This window comes from Eretmochelys imbricata, chromosome 14, assembly GCF_965152235.1.
Source record: "Eretmochelys imbricata isolate rEreImb1 chromosome 14, rEreImb1.hap1, whole genome shotgun sequence".
Lineage (NCBI taxonomy): Eukaryota > Metazoa > Chordata > Testudines > Cheloniidae > Eretmochelys > Eretmochelys imbricata.
The window spans coordinates 44,002,931-44,018,866 of NC_135585.1; the positions used below are offsets into that span (position 1 = coordinate 44,002,931).

The following is a 15,936-nucleotide window of genomic DNA, read 5'->3' on the forward strand; positions in this document are numbered from 1 at the left end:
TGTTTCTTTATGAGGTGGGAGTGCCTGGGGACAGGAGCGCTGGAAGCTCCCTAGAAGTGTGGGGGGGGGGCACCGACACCTGAACCAAGGTCCCACCCCCACACGTCCTCTTCCCCCAAGTCCCCACCCTCGTGCCGCCTCTCCCCCCCAAGGCCCTTCCCCACGCTTGCTCCTCTCTGCCCCTTCCCCACCATCGGTCTCCCTTAAGGCCAGTAAAAAGTGGGAGAACATACCCTTCCCACTTTTAAAAGTGATGGGGCCATGGCCCCCTGCCCCCCCACCCCCATCTCCAGTCTGGTTCCTCTGCCTGGGGAGAGGCTGAGTGTTTGGGTAGACAGTGTTGTCAGTGTTTTCTTCTTTATTGGGCGTGCCCGTATGTCATCTCCTTGATGGGGTTTTCCGAGCAGTGGGTGAAGTAACATCCTGTATTGGCCCAATTTCTGTTGTTGGGAAAGACAAATTTCCAAGCTTACACAGAGCTCTTCTTCGGGTTTGGGACAGATGTTCAGAATGTCACAGCTAAATACAAGTTTCAGAGTGGTAGCCGTATTAGTCTGTATCAGCACGTTTTAAATTTTCATCCAGATTTGGGATAAAAACCAATTTCAAAATATTGGAATTTCCTCTACAATGAAAATTCCAACCAGCTCTAATTAGGCCTGGGACTTCCAAAGATGCCAAAGGGACATAGGTGCAAAAATTCTATTAAAACTCTCTCAGGTTCCTTTGTTAAACCCAGCCTACGTCTTTACCTCCTTTGAAATCCCCAGCCTTAATAAGTAAAACACTTTCCAAAAGGTAGGGGGATACAAAGGTAAAAGTTAAAGTTTATTTACACTTTGATGATAAGACTGGTCTAGATACAAATAAACAAAAATACAAATAAGTCAGGCATCAAGGGCAAGATATGTAAAGGTATTCAGGAACCTAGTGGGATTCTCAAAAGCATCTAGGCATCTATCACCCATTAAAATGAACAGTTCCTATCAACAGTTATGTTTTGAGAACTATCAGTTAGCCAGTTTTTAATCAATTTACTATTGTTTTTGTGTAGTGTTATTTTTAAATAGTGTGATGTTACCCTGAATCAAACCTTTAGAAAAATGCAAGTCTATCACGTCAATACCATTGCCTTTAACAATCAGAAATGTCACAGTCAAATCAAGTTCATTTGATAAAAAACGTTCTGTGAAAACATATTGATCACCATTAATTGAAATTCTTTCGCCCTTGTAATTCCTTTTTGTTGAAAAATGACCATTTTCAAAAATAAAAATTTTTGTAAAGAACTGTTGATTTAGTGATTTTTTTTCTTTTTTTAATTCAATTTTTCATTTCAATTTTTGACCACATTTCAACGGAAAACTTTATAAAAAAACATGATTGAATTGTTTCCATTTACCAATATGTAGGACCCCCAAACTTAGAACCCTTAAAAAGGGAAATAAATTTGATTTTTTGAAATTCTTCACTAATTAAAAAAAAAAATCCACCATCGTTGTTCATCATTCTTTATTTCCTGCATGTTGTTCTTTAGTCTGCTGTTTAATAATTTTTCAGCTATTGAACCAAGGAACAGACACAATGTCGTGTGAGTTGGCCAACCAGTCATACATCACAGATAATGAAAATTCTGGAGTTGCTACAAATTTAAACTTAGGACAAACTTCTGAGTGCAGATTCAGTGTCACTAAGGTCTTGATCCTGCACACGCTTTATGCACAAGCTTTCTTTCCTAGTGTGAATAGTCCCATTAGAGTCAAGTGGACGACTCAAAATAATATAATTTAGCACTTGAGTGAGGATCTCAGGATGGGGGCCTAAATGTGAATTGCTAAAAGTAATGTCTACATAGGGCCTGATCGAAAGGCCATTTAATTCAGTTGAAAGATGTTCATTCATGCCAATGGGACCTCTCGAGAGATTTTAAGGGACAGATTTTCAAAAGTATTTGTAGCTACCACTGAAATCAATGGGATTTTGGTGCCTCATCTGCTGAAGTGCTTTGGAAAAGCCCACTAAACAACTATCTGCATCTTTAGACATCTAAATATCTTCGAAAATATGCCAGTAGATTTTCAATAAAAATTAGGCTCCTAGAAACCACATCTTTCATGGTGTTTAGGGGCCAATCTGAATCTTTAGGTGCCTAAATTCCTTTGCAAATCTGGCCCTTAGGCACTTCTGAACATTTTACCCAAATACAAAAGTTGTAAATGTAAAACTGGAACCAGGATTAAAAGAACAACAACAAGGACGGTTACTACCAAAGGGAACATGAGCACAGGCTGAGAATCAGACCCAGTAACATCTAAGCCATTCAAAAACAACTTCATCGCCCACTGAATACCTTCCATAAAGGCTCCTTCATCTCTTTGTTTCTCAGACTGTCAATGAAGAGGTTGAACAGCGGAGTTACAATAGTATTCAAAGTGTTGACAGTCTTGTTCATGTCCAAGGCATTCTGTCTGGAAGGCCTGACATACAGGAAGATGGTGGAGCTGTACCATATAATCACAAGAGTGAGATGGGCAGAGCAAGTGGAAAAGGCCTTTTGCTGGCCTTGGGCTGATGGGATTCTCAGTATGGTGGAGAGGGTGTAAATGTAGGAGACCAGAGTTATTGAACATAATCCTAGGATGACGATGATCGAGATGATAAAAGCTGCCATCTCAATCACATAGGTGTCTGGGCAGGAGAGAATGATGAAGGAATCTATGCTGCAGAAGAAACGAGTAATGACAGTGCCACAGAAGGACAATCTAACTCTCAGAGATTCTGGGATAGAAATAGCCAGGAAACTACACACCCAGGAGCCAAGGGCCAGCTGAGCAGACAAGGTGCTGTTCATGATGGTGCTATAGTGCAATGGGTAGCAAATAGCCAGATAGCAGTCATAGGCCATGGCAGAGAAGAGGAAATATTCTGTGCCCCCCAGGAAGAAAATGAAGTCCATCTGCAGGATGCAGCTACTAAAGGGGATGGTTCTACTTTTCCCCAGGAAAATCTCAATGGTCTTGGGAACACAAGTTGTGGTGTATCATATCTCCAGCAAGGAGAGGCTGCAAAGGAAGAAGTACATGGGGGTGCGGAGTTGATGGCTGGCCCTCACTAGGACTAGGACGGCAACATTTCCTGCAACTGTCAGGACATACATCATGGTAAACACCACAAAAAGAGAGATCTGCAAATATTAACTACGGGGGAAGCCCAGAAGGATAAATTCCTATATCCTGGAGTAGATTTCCTTCTCTATTCCAGTCACAGGCTCCATCTGTCAAGATACAAGAGATCATAATTAAGGAGAAGCTTTGTTACATGGATTGTTAGACATCACAGGTACAATTTTCAAGGGTGCCTGTCAAGATTCCTTCCCCACTCTGAACTCCAGGGTACAGATGTGCGGACCTGCATGAAAGACCCCCTAAGCTTATTCTTACCAGCTTAGGTTAAAAAAATTCCCCAAGGTACAAACATTGCCTTGTCCTTGAACCCTATGCTGCCACCACCAAGCATGTTACACAAACTACAGGGAAAGAGCCCACTTGGAGACGTCTTCCCCCAAGGTATCCCCCCAAGCCCTACACCCCCTTTCCTAGGAAAGGCTTGATCAAATCCTCACCAATTTGTACATGTGAACACAGACCCAAACCCTTGGAACTTAAGAACAATGAAAAAGCAATCAGGTTCTTAAAAGAAGAATTTTAATGAAAGAAAAGGTAAAAGAATCACCTCTGTAAAATCAGGATGGTAAATACCTTACAGGGTAATCAGATTCAAAACATAGAGCATCCCTCTAGGCAAAACCTTAAGTTACAAAAAGACACAAAACCAGGAATATACATTCCATTCAGCACAGCCTATTTTACCAGCCATTAAACAAAAGGAAATCTAACGCATTCCTAGCTAGAGTACTGACTAACTTTTTACAGGAGTTCTGAGCTGCATTCCTGATCTGTTCCCAGCAAAGGCATCACACAGACAGACAGACAGACCCTTTGTTCCTCCCCCTCCAGCTTTGAAAGTATCTTGTCTCCTCATTGGTCATTTTGGTCAGGTGCCAGCGAGGTTATCTTAACTTCTTAACCCTTTACAGGTGAAAGGGTTTTGCCTCTGTCCAAGAGGGATTTATAGCACTGTATGCAGAAAGGTGGTTACCCTTCCCTTTATATTTATGGCAGTGCTTAAACGATATAGAAGCCTAAATCCCATTACAAAATCATGTAAGTTGCTTAGGAGCCTAAGAGCTAGAGTTTCAAAAGTGTTTAGATGTCAACGGTGCAGACTGACAAAAATGCTTAAGCAGGTTAGGCACCTAAAGTGGTTAGGTGTTTTTGAAAATCCCGCTGAGCATCTATCTGAAGCTTTAGACATCTTCATACTTTTGAAAATCTGGCTCTGAAAGATTAAAGCTCTTTTGAAAATTGGATGTAGGCTCTCAAGTCACCCAGGGCCAGATTTTAAATGGTATTTAGGCATGTAGTGGGATTTTCAAAAACACCAAGGCACCTAAACTCATTGGTTTCATTGATTCATAGATTGCAAAGCCAGAAGGGACCATTGTGATCATCTAGTCTGACCTTCTGTATAACACAGGACATAGATCTTCTCCAAAATAATTTGTAGAGCAGATCTTTTAGAAAAACATCCAATCTTGATTGAAAAATTCTCAGTGATGGAGAATCCACCATAACCGTTAGTAAATTGCTCCAAAACTTAATTACTCTCACTGTACGCCTTATTTCCAGTCTGATTTTGCCTAGCTTAAACTTCCAGCCATTGTATGGTGTTATCCCTTTCTATGCTAGACTGAAGAGACCATGAAGGAATTTATAGACTGTGGTTAATTCACCCATTTACCTTCTTTTTGTTAAGCTAAATAGATTGAGCTCCTTGAGTCTGTCACTATAAGGCGTGCTTCCTAAACTTTTAATCATTCTCATGGCTCTTCTCTGAACCCTCTCCAATTGATCAACATTCTTTTTGAATTGTTGACACGAGAACTGGACGTAGTCTTTTTCCTCTTTATGCATCCAAGAATTGTATTAGTCCTTTTGGCACAGCATCACCCTGGGAGCTCATGTTCAGCTGATTATCCACCATGACCACCAAATCTTTTTCAGAATCACTGTTTCCCACAATAGAGTTCCACGTCCTGCAAGTATGTCTTACATGCTTTGTTCCTAGATGTAGACATTCACATTTAGCCATAGTAAAATCATATTGTTTGCTTGCGCCCAGCTTACCAAGCGATCCAGATTGCTCTGTAACCCTGTCCTCTTCATTATTAACTACTTCCTCAATTTTGTGTCATTTGCTAACTTTATCAGTGATGAGTTTATGTCATCTTCCATATCATTAAAAAATGTTAAATAGAGTTAGGATATGAACAGAACCCTCTTGGACCCCACTGGAAACATACCTGTTCCAAGACAATTCCCTTTAACAATTACATTTTGAGACCTAACCGTGAGCCAGCTTTTAGTCCATGTATTGTGTGCCATGTTATTTTTGTATCCTTCTAGTTGTTTAGTCAAAATGTCAGGCAGTACCAACTCAAATGCCATAGAGAAGTCTATTATATCAGCACTATTGCCTTTATCAATCACAATTGTAATGTCATCAAAAATGATACCTAGTTAGTTTGACAGGATACCATAAACCCATGTTAAATGACATTAATTATATTACTTTATTTCTTTATTAATTGAGTCCCTTATCAGTGTAACGATGCTGGTTCTGGCGGGACCCAACGGAGAGTGCCCATTCAGGACAAATTGCTTCAAGCAGGGCAGTTACAGCCCAAGGCTGGGGTTTCTGTGCACACCAAGGCAAAGCAAACCAGCCAGACAGAGAAGACTTTGCTTTTGCCCCACTGGCTAACCACAAGTCACACAAGCAATTCCCTTAGACACCCCAGTTTCCCAGTATCACCACCAGTGCCACAAGTTATGAGGACAAATGGTGATGAAAACCAAGACCCCAGTAAAGGGAAAAAGCTTCTCTCCATCCCAAAGGACCAAGCCCCAGACCCAGGTCAATATACAAATCAGATCTGACCCACAAATCACGCTGTTGCCAATCCTTTAGAATCTAAAACCTAAAGGTTTATTCATAAAAGGAAAACGATATAGATGAGAGCTAGAATTGATTCAATGGAATCAATGACATACAGTGATGGCAAAGCTCTTGGTTCAGGCTTGCAGCAGTGAGAGAATAAACTGCAAGTTCAAATCAAGTCTCTGGAGAACATCCACAGCTGGGATGGGTCTTTCAGTCCTTGGTTCAGAGCTTCAGTGGAGCAAAGTCCCTCCAGAGGTAAGAAGCAGGACTGAAGACAAGATGGAGGAGCTGCAGCAGCTTTTTACAGTCTCTTGCCATGTGGTCTTTCTTTCTTTGTGCCAAAGACAAGCTGTCCATCACCTGGCCTAGAAACACCTGAGAGTTCTGTCCATAGGTAGGTCCCTGAATACCTTGCTGAGTCCCAAGGCGTGTCTGCCTTCTCTCAATGGGTCAATTGTATATCTGGTGGTCCTTAATGGGCCATCAAGCAGGCTAGGCAGAGCTGACACCAACTTGTCTGGGGTGTCACGGAGAAGCGTAGCATAAGTTTGCAATACAGACAGTATAGAGCCAATATTCATAATTTTAACTACAAAAATAATACACACAAATAGACAGCATAATCAGAACCAGCAAACCATAACCTTGTCTTTGACACCTTATTTGACTCCCTTTATACAAGATTTGGTGCCACTACAGGACTTTGGTTGCAACAATGATCTATACGGTCCCAGCTCATGTCAATCACCTCACAATCAGCCACTCCCTTATCTTGCCTGACAGGCCTATAATTACCTTGGTCCTCCCATTTACCCTTTTTCAATATTGGCACAACATTAGTTTTCTTCCAGCGTTTCAACAGTAAAGGCCCAGTGAGCTCCTCAGCTAGCATTTTTTAAACTCCTGGATGCGGGTTATCTGGATCTGCTGATTTAAAAATGTCTAACTTTAGTAGCTTCTGTTTAATTAGTGAGCTCCTGAGGTACTAGTGGGTTTGAGTGGGTTTTAGCCACCTCGATGCTATTGAAAATCCCACTAGGTGCCTAAAAACCTTTAAAAATCTGACCCTTAGCTGCTGTAGAAAATTTTACCCCACCCCACACAGTGACCAAATTCATTTGGTCCACAGATTTCCTAACATCTGGAGAAACAAATGATACTTTGTATTGAATTCTGTTCTTCTCAGTCCTCCTGATGAGAAACAATCTCATCATCCATGGGAGTGGACACTTCCTTCCGTATGCAAATAGCAGCAATTGGGAAATCCAGGACTCAGAGGGTGAAAACCAGCACATCAAATCAGTTTTTCATCTCTACCCCAGTCTTGATTTCTGTAGGTCACAAGAGATGCTCATGGAGTTAAACAGTTAAAATGCATTATTTGATGTTCCTTGAATGTTCAAGTCAGAATCCTAGTGCCTGAATAATTATTATCACCTCCCCTATCTCCCGAAGCCTCAATCAGCTACAACTTACAACTAGAGTTTGTCAAGAAACAGGGCAAGGGAAGGGAAGGGGATCCTGATCATTTCATCATTTTTCCCATTGACATTGGAAATGTTGATGGCACTTTTGACCTACTAATTGTTCATTCAATCTTCAGCCAGTGCTATTCCTTGTCAAAAGTCCCTCCATGCTCTTAGCTGGGATTTTCAAAGGGGCTTAAGAGAGTTTGGTACCCAATACCCATTGAACTCCATTAGGTTATGGACACACAGTATGTAGAATTTCCCTTGATTCTGGATGTCCATATTTAAGGGATGATCTTGACTTGCAGTCTGGAGAATCACTGATATGCAAATCCCATTTTAACAGATTACGGAATTTAGCATGAAGAAGAATAGGAAGAAAAATATCCCAGTTTCCCTGAAAATTTCCTTTCTTCTAATATTAAGGTAAATGGGTCAGTCTTGTCCTCTGCTATTTTCTCCTTCATGAATCTCTGCTGTGCTCTGCGGCAGGCACGACTTGTCTTTGTTCCTCAAAGGCTCTACGATGAACATTTTACATTGCTATATTCCAAGGCAGAGAATCCTAATCTCTAGTTCCAGCACAACATTGCCAAACTTGAACTCCTAATCTTTTCTCCTAGATCCTCCCTCATTTTCCATTCTCCAGCTCATTTCAGAACTCAGCTACCCTTCCCAATACACACCTTTGGAACACTGGGGTTATTTATGTGTCTTCTTCTGAGTCCAGGACCATGATTTTTGTCTTTGGTGAAAATTTTCAGAGGCAAAGAGGGCAATTCTGTGGCCCAACTCCCATTGAAAATCCTTTGACAATCTCCCCCTTTGTATCGAACATGAAAACTGATTTTACAGTTTGCCCAGGATCAAATTCTAACAACCGAGGAACAGACGTCATGACTAGGCTTGGAAGGATTAGATTTGTATTGGTGAATGTTGGTAAATGTCGATTTCACCACACACACACACACACACACACAAACTGATGAAAATGTATTTCCATCGATAATACTCAAAATTTACAGATAGGCAAAGTAAGAAAAATACTGCGGGAGAACTTATTAGAGTCAAAATCCAGTGATTTAGACTTTTGAATTAGGCTTACAAATAGATTAGTGAATGAACAGTAAAAACAGGTATGATCTGTTGAATTAAGGATATTTACTTTCTATAGTTTAACACATGATGTTGACAATTTGTGTTTTAATGGTTTATAGAGCTTTCACTTTTTGAATCTCAGTGTTAACTATCATTTGTCTGACAGTCTCCCACGCCCCACCCCCATAATTTTGTACAACTATGAACACTGAAATAAATAAAAAGTGGAGAAAATGCTTAAAAACAAACAGTGACAGTACCCATCAAAATTATAAATAATAAAAATAAAATGCTGCCAAGCCTATCCATGACATATTAACGTACAAGTGAGAACAGAACAAGAATTTCATACAGAATTATGTACCAGACAGTGCTTAATTGTCAATGCTCATTAAGTATAATCCCTAGCTTTTGTGCAATGGTTTTCATCAGTAGATCTCAACACATTTTACAACTGGAGTCAGGGTCATTGTCCCCATTTTACAAAAGAAGAAATTATAAACCAAAATAAATGTACCTGATTTTGCAGTGCCGGACCTTAGAGGCACATTCCATGCTCAGCTGAGACGGAAATAAGACTTTGCCCTCAAGGATAAACGATTGATTGTCACTGTGCAATGGGATTTTCAAAGGAGTTCAAAGCAATTAAAAATTCAAATCTCCTTGTGATTCAGTGGAATGTAAATGCCTGATTCCCACAGACTCTTTTAAAAATCGTACCCATAATGATTATCCTCCTTATGCTAATCTGAGCTAGTCTGGCAAAGATAATAATACCTTGTACTTATAAACATCTTTACATCTTCAAATCACTGTCCAGTCCTAAGCTATTTTATTCTACAACAGGTTGAAAAGAACTCCCTTTGTAGCCATAACTTCAGTGTTGTTTGGAATGGGCCCAATGCCCTTCTGTAGTAAATAATTAAGCATTATCAATCCTCTGCCATATGAGGAGACATTAGGGCAGAGGGGTAAAGGATCTTGCTTAGGGATGCATCGGAAGTCAGGGGAAAAGCCCGGAACAGAGACCATCTCCTGCCTTCTAATACCCTAAACTTCATCGTTACAGAGGGCCTGATCCAATGACAGAGGATGTCAAAGTTATTCTATTCATTCACTCTAGTAGACTTGGGAAGAAATTCATGGTGCTTTTTCACCTGTAGATTTCAAACCATTTTACCAAGGTGGGTGAGTGGGATTATTTCATTTATTTACAGATGGGGAAACTGAGGCACAGACAGTTAATCTGACTTTCACACAGTAAATGAGTGACAGAGCTGGGACAAACTCCAACTCCTTATTTCCCATCTACCAGACCAGGCTACAGCTGAGATTTCAAAAGCTGCCTAAGGGATTATGGGGCAAATTCTTAAAGGCTTTTAGGTGTGTAGTGGGATTTTTCAAAGCAGCTAGGTGTCTAATACCCATTGCAATCAAGGATTTTTAGATGCCAAGATACTTCTAAAAATCTCATTAGGTGCCTAAAAACCTTTAAAAATCTGGTTCTTAAACAAACAAATGCCCGTGAAAATGAATGAGGAGTGGGTGTCCATGTGGCATTTGTGGCTATGAAAACCTAAGTCTACCTCTTAGAGAACTATCCAATCCATTTTTACATTCTTATCTATGGGACTCAATAAATTACAGCAGCAGCGAGTTCCACAGATCTATCATATAGTTATTTTCTCTTCTGCATTCAAGAGTTGAAAAAGATGAGTGAAATTTAGAAAGTGAGAAAGTAAGTGAGAGAGAAGGAAGTATGTTACAGATGAACCAATTACTCACTGGGAAACCTATTCCTTCCAACCAGATATGGCCCAGTAGGTCACTTTACCAAGTATACAAAAAATAGGTCTTAATACAAGTGGTTTAAAGTATATTTCTGGGATCCTCTCTCTCTCTCTCTCTAGTGGACCTAACTTATTAGCTTTTGCTGACAGAACTAGCCAGAACAGAGCTCCTTCACACATTATATTCTCTCCTTAGACTGAGGCGTTCTTGGATTCTGAGGAAAAAAATGCATTGCAAGCCATATTTTTTCCTCCAGCTATAAATCAAACATTTAAAGGTTTCATACACAAAATCTTCCTACTATTGCATAAATTTCTATATTGATTAGAATCTCATTGCATTACCATTTTGTCATCACCCTGCTGTCTTTTTCCCTTACCAGTTTGTTAGCCGACGGCCAAGGATGTTTGGTGAGGTGCCAGCTATGCCCGTTTATACCATCCGTGACTTTAACCGCTAGGACGCACTGTCCCTTCGCGGCGGGCAGCCCGGGCTAGGCTGACGGATGCCCCAAGGTCCTAACCACCCGTGACTTTAACTGCTAGAGCTCAGAGCTCCTTCGCAGCGGGCAGTCAATACTGACTGACAGGTGCCCCAATGGCAGCACTAAGAGCCTCTCCACACCCGTGACTTTAACTGCTAGAGCTCAGAGCTCCTTCGCAGCGGGCAGCCAGGATTGACTGACAGGTGCCCCAAGAGTTTGCCCCGTGGAGGCGGCACAACTCAACGCTAGGCTCTTAGTACTCTCACCTAATGGCCAGGCTTTAGAGCCAAAACGGCTGAGGTTCTTTAATTGTGTTGGCTGCTTTACAGTAAACCAGAGAAAACAAGTCAGGCTTATGCATAAATGGTTACCAAAATTTATTAAGCTAGATTCTAATCATATGGTTACAAAATTGCTAGTGCCTACTTATTTAAATGTAGAGATGTTACACACACAAACAAGTTACAAAACTGAAGCCACAATCCCAAAGAAAGAAAACAAAGTATAGAGCTCTATTTCAAAATATGTGTACATAAAGATAGGAGATCAGGTGTGGGTGCTTCTTACCCTCCTTGCATCTCTCGATTCCAGCGGAGCCAAGCCAGGATCGGTCACTCAAGTCCGCGGAAAGACGAATAAGGGACAAGGCGTAGGGACCCTCTTAGCTGCACAAGCCTTGGGAGGCTGTCACTTATCTGACCAGCAGATAGATAGTGAAAAGCACTCAAAAATCATGGTGCTGTAGGTCCCCTACTTATACCTCTGTACTCCTTTATTCTCTTTCTCCTTTCTTATGCCAAATTGAGGCTGGTCTGTCTGGGTGACGCCAGCTTTCGCAAGAGTAGTTTACACTTGCAAGGGAGAGAAACAATAAGTGTCGACTACTGGACATTTCTTTTATCAGGGTAAATATTTTCCCAACTAGGATGTTGGTGTGTGTGCATCACACTAGTTAGTAGGGGCTAAAAGCCATGTCTGTCACAGGGCCTCTGCCTGCTGTGAGCTTAATCGTTGTATCTGCTCCCAGAGGCACATTGTAGCAGCACACCTGTGCTTTCACAGCTTCAAAGGCTGTGCTGGAATATATGTTAAGTGCCCTGTTCCGGCTTCCTCCTGTGTTTCCAGCAATGCTGGTCTGAGGGGGGGGGGCTGGCTGTCTGGCTACACTGTTTCGTTTATGTATGGCAACTCAACAGGTCCAAGAAAGAAGACAAATTTATGTTCCTCAGAAGTGCTCTTGGGATTTGGTCTCAACAGAATTTCACTGTCTTCTCAAGAATGTGCCAAACCCCTGGCTTAGTGAGGACGGTGTCCTTGTTTAAAGAAGAGCACTGGAAGTTAGGAGACCTTGGTTCTGTGTCTCCATTGACTTGCTGATGGACCACTGTGAAATTGTTTAAGTTCTTTGTTCCTCAGTTTCTCCATTTGTAAAAGACAAAAGGACAGATTTCTCAAGGTATTTAGATGCCTATTGAAATTTCCAGAAGCACCTCGGAACCTACAACTCATTGATTTCTGTGGATGTTAGGTGCCTCTGTCCTTTTAATAATCTCACTAGGTGACTAAATACTTTTTCAAATCTGGCCCTAAGTGGCTGCCCAAAGTTAGGCAACTACGTCCACATTTAGGCAACCTAATAGGTGGTCTAAGATACAGAAGTATAAAGCACCAGAAGCTAAAGACATTCAGACATCTGAAGAAAGGCAGATAGGCACCTAGTGGGAATTTCAGAAGTACCTATGCAGGTTAAGCACATAACTCCAATTCAATTCAATGGGGTTTAGGGGCCTAGGCCTTTGAAAATCCCACTAGACACCTAATAACCTTTGAAAATCTGGTTCTAAGACACTTTGGTGCTTTTGAAATATTTGCCTCTAGTCTACACAAAAAGTTGTACTGACATAATGAAAGGTGTGATTTTATACCAATTTAGCTAAAAGAGTGCAACTTTGTATAGGGATATTATATTGGTTTAAACCTCATGTATATCAATTTTCAGGTGCAAACTGAACTGATATAACCAGTTTTCAACCTAAAGAGTCCACAAAGGCACAAAAGTTGCAGTGGACTAAATAAACATATTGAAGTTAAGTTGCTGTGTCTTCTCTGTATAGACAAGCCCTAGGGCCAGATTTTTAAAAGTATTTAGGCACCTAGTGGAATTTTCAAACCTTCTAGTTGCCTAACATCCATTGAAATCAATGATTTAGGTACCAAGGTGCTTTTCAAAATCCCACTAGGTGCCTAAATACCTCAACTAATCTGGCCACAAATCACTTTTGAAAATAGGATTGACAGTTAAATTTTCAAGTGCAGCTAATTGCCTAAAGAGCCAATGAGACTTAAGCTCCTAAGTCACCTAGGTGCTTTAGGAAATTTTACCCTAAGGCTCCCTAGTGTGCTTGAATGTAGTATAGTTTGAATTCTAGGGACTTCAATGGAAGTTAGACACCAAGGTGCTTTTGAAGATCCTGCTAGGCACCTGTTTGTCTCTTTAGCACCTTTATACCTTTGAGGATCTCAGCCCTGGTGCTTAGCTATCCAGTTCCACCGGGTTGTCATTGTGCTCATGAAATCCTGAACTGCTCAGAGCATTTGCCATCCACAGTGTAATATGCCGAGTTTCTAAAACACCTTCAGAAAAAAATACCAGGTTCCTAGTGCTGGCCAAAATATGGCCATTCACATGAAATTTACTCAGTGAAAATTACTGAGCAATATCAGGCATCATCCTGGTAAATACAATGGGAATTTGCTGGGCTAAGGACTGAATAAAATTTAAGTCAGGGGTAAAATAATTGCTGAAATTATGCACCTGATCTCCCTTCCCCTTCCAGAGATTTAGGCTGGGATTTTCAAAGGCGACTAAGGGAGTTAGGTTTCCAACTCCCATTTAAATTAATGAAATTTGGGCACCTAAATTCCTTTAGGCACATTTGAAAATACCAGTCCACTTTGGCATGGACTTAATTGAGGCAGGACTGGCCCCTAAAGCAGAAGCTACTCCCCATAATAGTGTAATACATGTGCGAAGAGAATCAGGATCTGTGACTTTATGGCCCTCAACTCAGTGAGAGATTCATGATAACATCGTTAGGCTTGGCAACATGGACACCCCATTCTAAGTGATAGGTCAGAGCTCCTAATGTAAATGAGCTGCAAGGATGAGAGCATGTGTGTTTGTGGCTAGAATACAGAAATTGTGACTTATTGCAGTTCAGAGCCAGTGGGCAGATTCTGTACGCCTTAGGGTGAAAATCGTCCTTTGCAGAGAAGTACTTACCTTACACCTAACCCTCACAGAATCACTTAAGGAGGTCTTCAGTAGTGCAGCGGCTGAATTCGATTCCTCATCTCAGCATGGGACACAGGACCAAAGACATAGGTTGACAGAAATCTACAGCTGATATAGTGAGTTGATGACCTGTATGATATGAATTAGTAAGTCTTTGCTCACATTGTGGTGGAGAAATATCAACATTGCATTTGTCACCAGTTTGCACCCTGTTGTTGGAGTCTAAGGAAAGCATCTGTAACAGTGACCAGTGCCTGGTGTTGGAAGAGTCCTACACATGGGTCTAGTCTGGTGAAGAAATGTGGACAGGCCAAGGTAATACTTATGCTAAGCTCACTGGCTTCAGCCAAGTTTTTGCTCGACATGAGTGTTGCTTGCGAAATTCGTCCGAGTGGAGAGACTTCTTTAAAGAATGCTTACAGCGGCTGGGTAAGACAAAGGTGTTTTGTACTGTGTTGAAGGACATAGATAAAAGGAATTTAATCAGTACAATACATAAAAGGTATTGCCAAAACGTCCCTGTATTGTGAAAAACAGAAAAGTCCCTATATTTGAGTGATACGATCCAAGTAAATAAACCAATTGGAAAAGGGACACGATGACATAAAAGTAGCCTGGACAGAAAAAGTTTTGTAAACTGAAGCCTGCACATGTATATACTATGGGTTAAGTAAGACACAATGCTTAATGTTGATTGGATGGTCAGATAACGTGTAAAGGTATAAATATGCTAGAGTGTAAGGGAATAGTCAGACCCTCATAGGAAAAATCGACAGTGACTACGCCCCCAAGAGAAGGTAATTGGGCAATATCTTTTTCTGTATATCTGTCATTCATTGCTTTACCATGCATTACCAGCAGGAGAGTGAGTTTGTGTGTGTATGGGGGTGGGTTTTTGGAGGGGGGTGAGGGAGTGAGAGAACCTGGATTTGTGCAGGAAATGGCCTAACTTCATTATCATGCACATTGTGTAAAGAGTTGTCACTTTGGATGGGCTATCACCAGCAGGAGAGTGAATTTGTGTGGGGGGGTGGAGGGTGAGAAAACCTGGATTTGTGCTGGAAATGGCCTAACCTGAAGATTACTTTAGATAAGCTATTACCAGCAGGACAGTGGGGTGGGAGGAGGTATTGTTTCATATTCTCTGTGTATATATAAAGTCTGCTGCAGTTTCCACGGTATGCATCTGATGAAGTGAGCTGTAGCTCACGAAAGCTCATGCTCAAATAAATTGGTTAGTCTCTAAGGTGCCACAAGTACTCCTTTTCTTATTGCTTTTATGGTAATTGTAACGTGCAGGGCCTTGCTTTTGGTTCAAAGAAAGGTTTGAATGAATAAACCTGACTGTCTCAGTCTCGAGTGTATGGTAATCCTCACCAAATTCTCATACTTCAGAAAGAGCTGTAAGAGGCCACATGCAGAAGCAGTTATGGGAACAGCCTGCCCATACTGGAAGTTTCTTCTGTTAGTACAAGCAAAAGTGAACAAGAACAAATGTAATGCATGATAGCAACTGCGAGCTGAACAGAAATTTCAGCCACCCACGGGATCATAAACTGTTCCTCAGAAAGTACCTCATGTGTGACTTTTTCATAAGACCTCAGAAAGGATGTAAACATTCTGTGGAGAACTAATCATAAGGGAGTTTGCAAACATACAAAATAACTCTTCCTCTCCCAAAGACCTTGTATTTTCCATCAATATCTGAAGCAACCACCAAACTTGATCTGAGGTTA

The 15,936-nt window shown here is 41.1% G+C and overlaps 1 protein-coding gene across 1 annotated transcript; it reads right to left on the reverse strand.

The window, feature by feature from the left end:
• Nucleotides 1–2,332: 2,332 nt before the first annotated feature.
• LOC144274105 (olfactory receptor 6F1-like) lies at nt 2,333–2,905 on the reverse strand. The gene has a single exon (XM_077832769.1). The coding sequence runs from the start codon at nt 2,903–2,905 to the stop codon at nt 2,333–2,335; it is 573 nt and encodes a 190-aa protein (XP_077688895.1).
• Nucleotides 2,906–15,936: the final 13,031 nt, after the last annotated feature.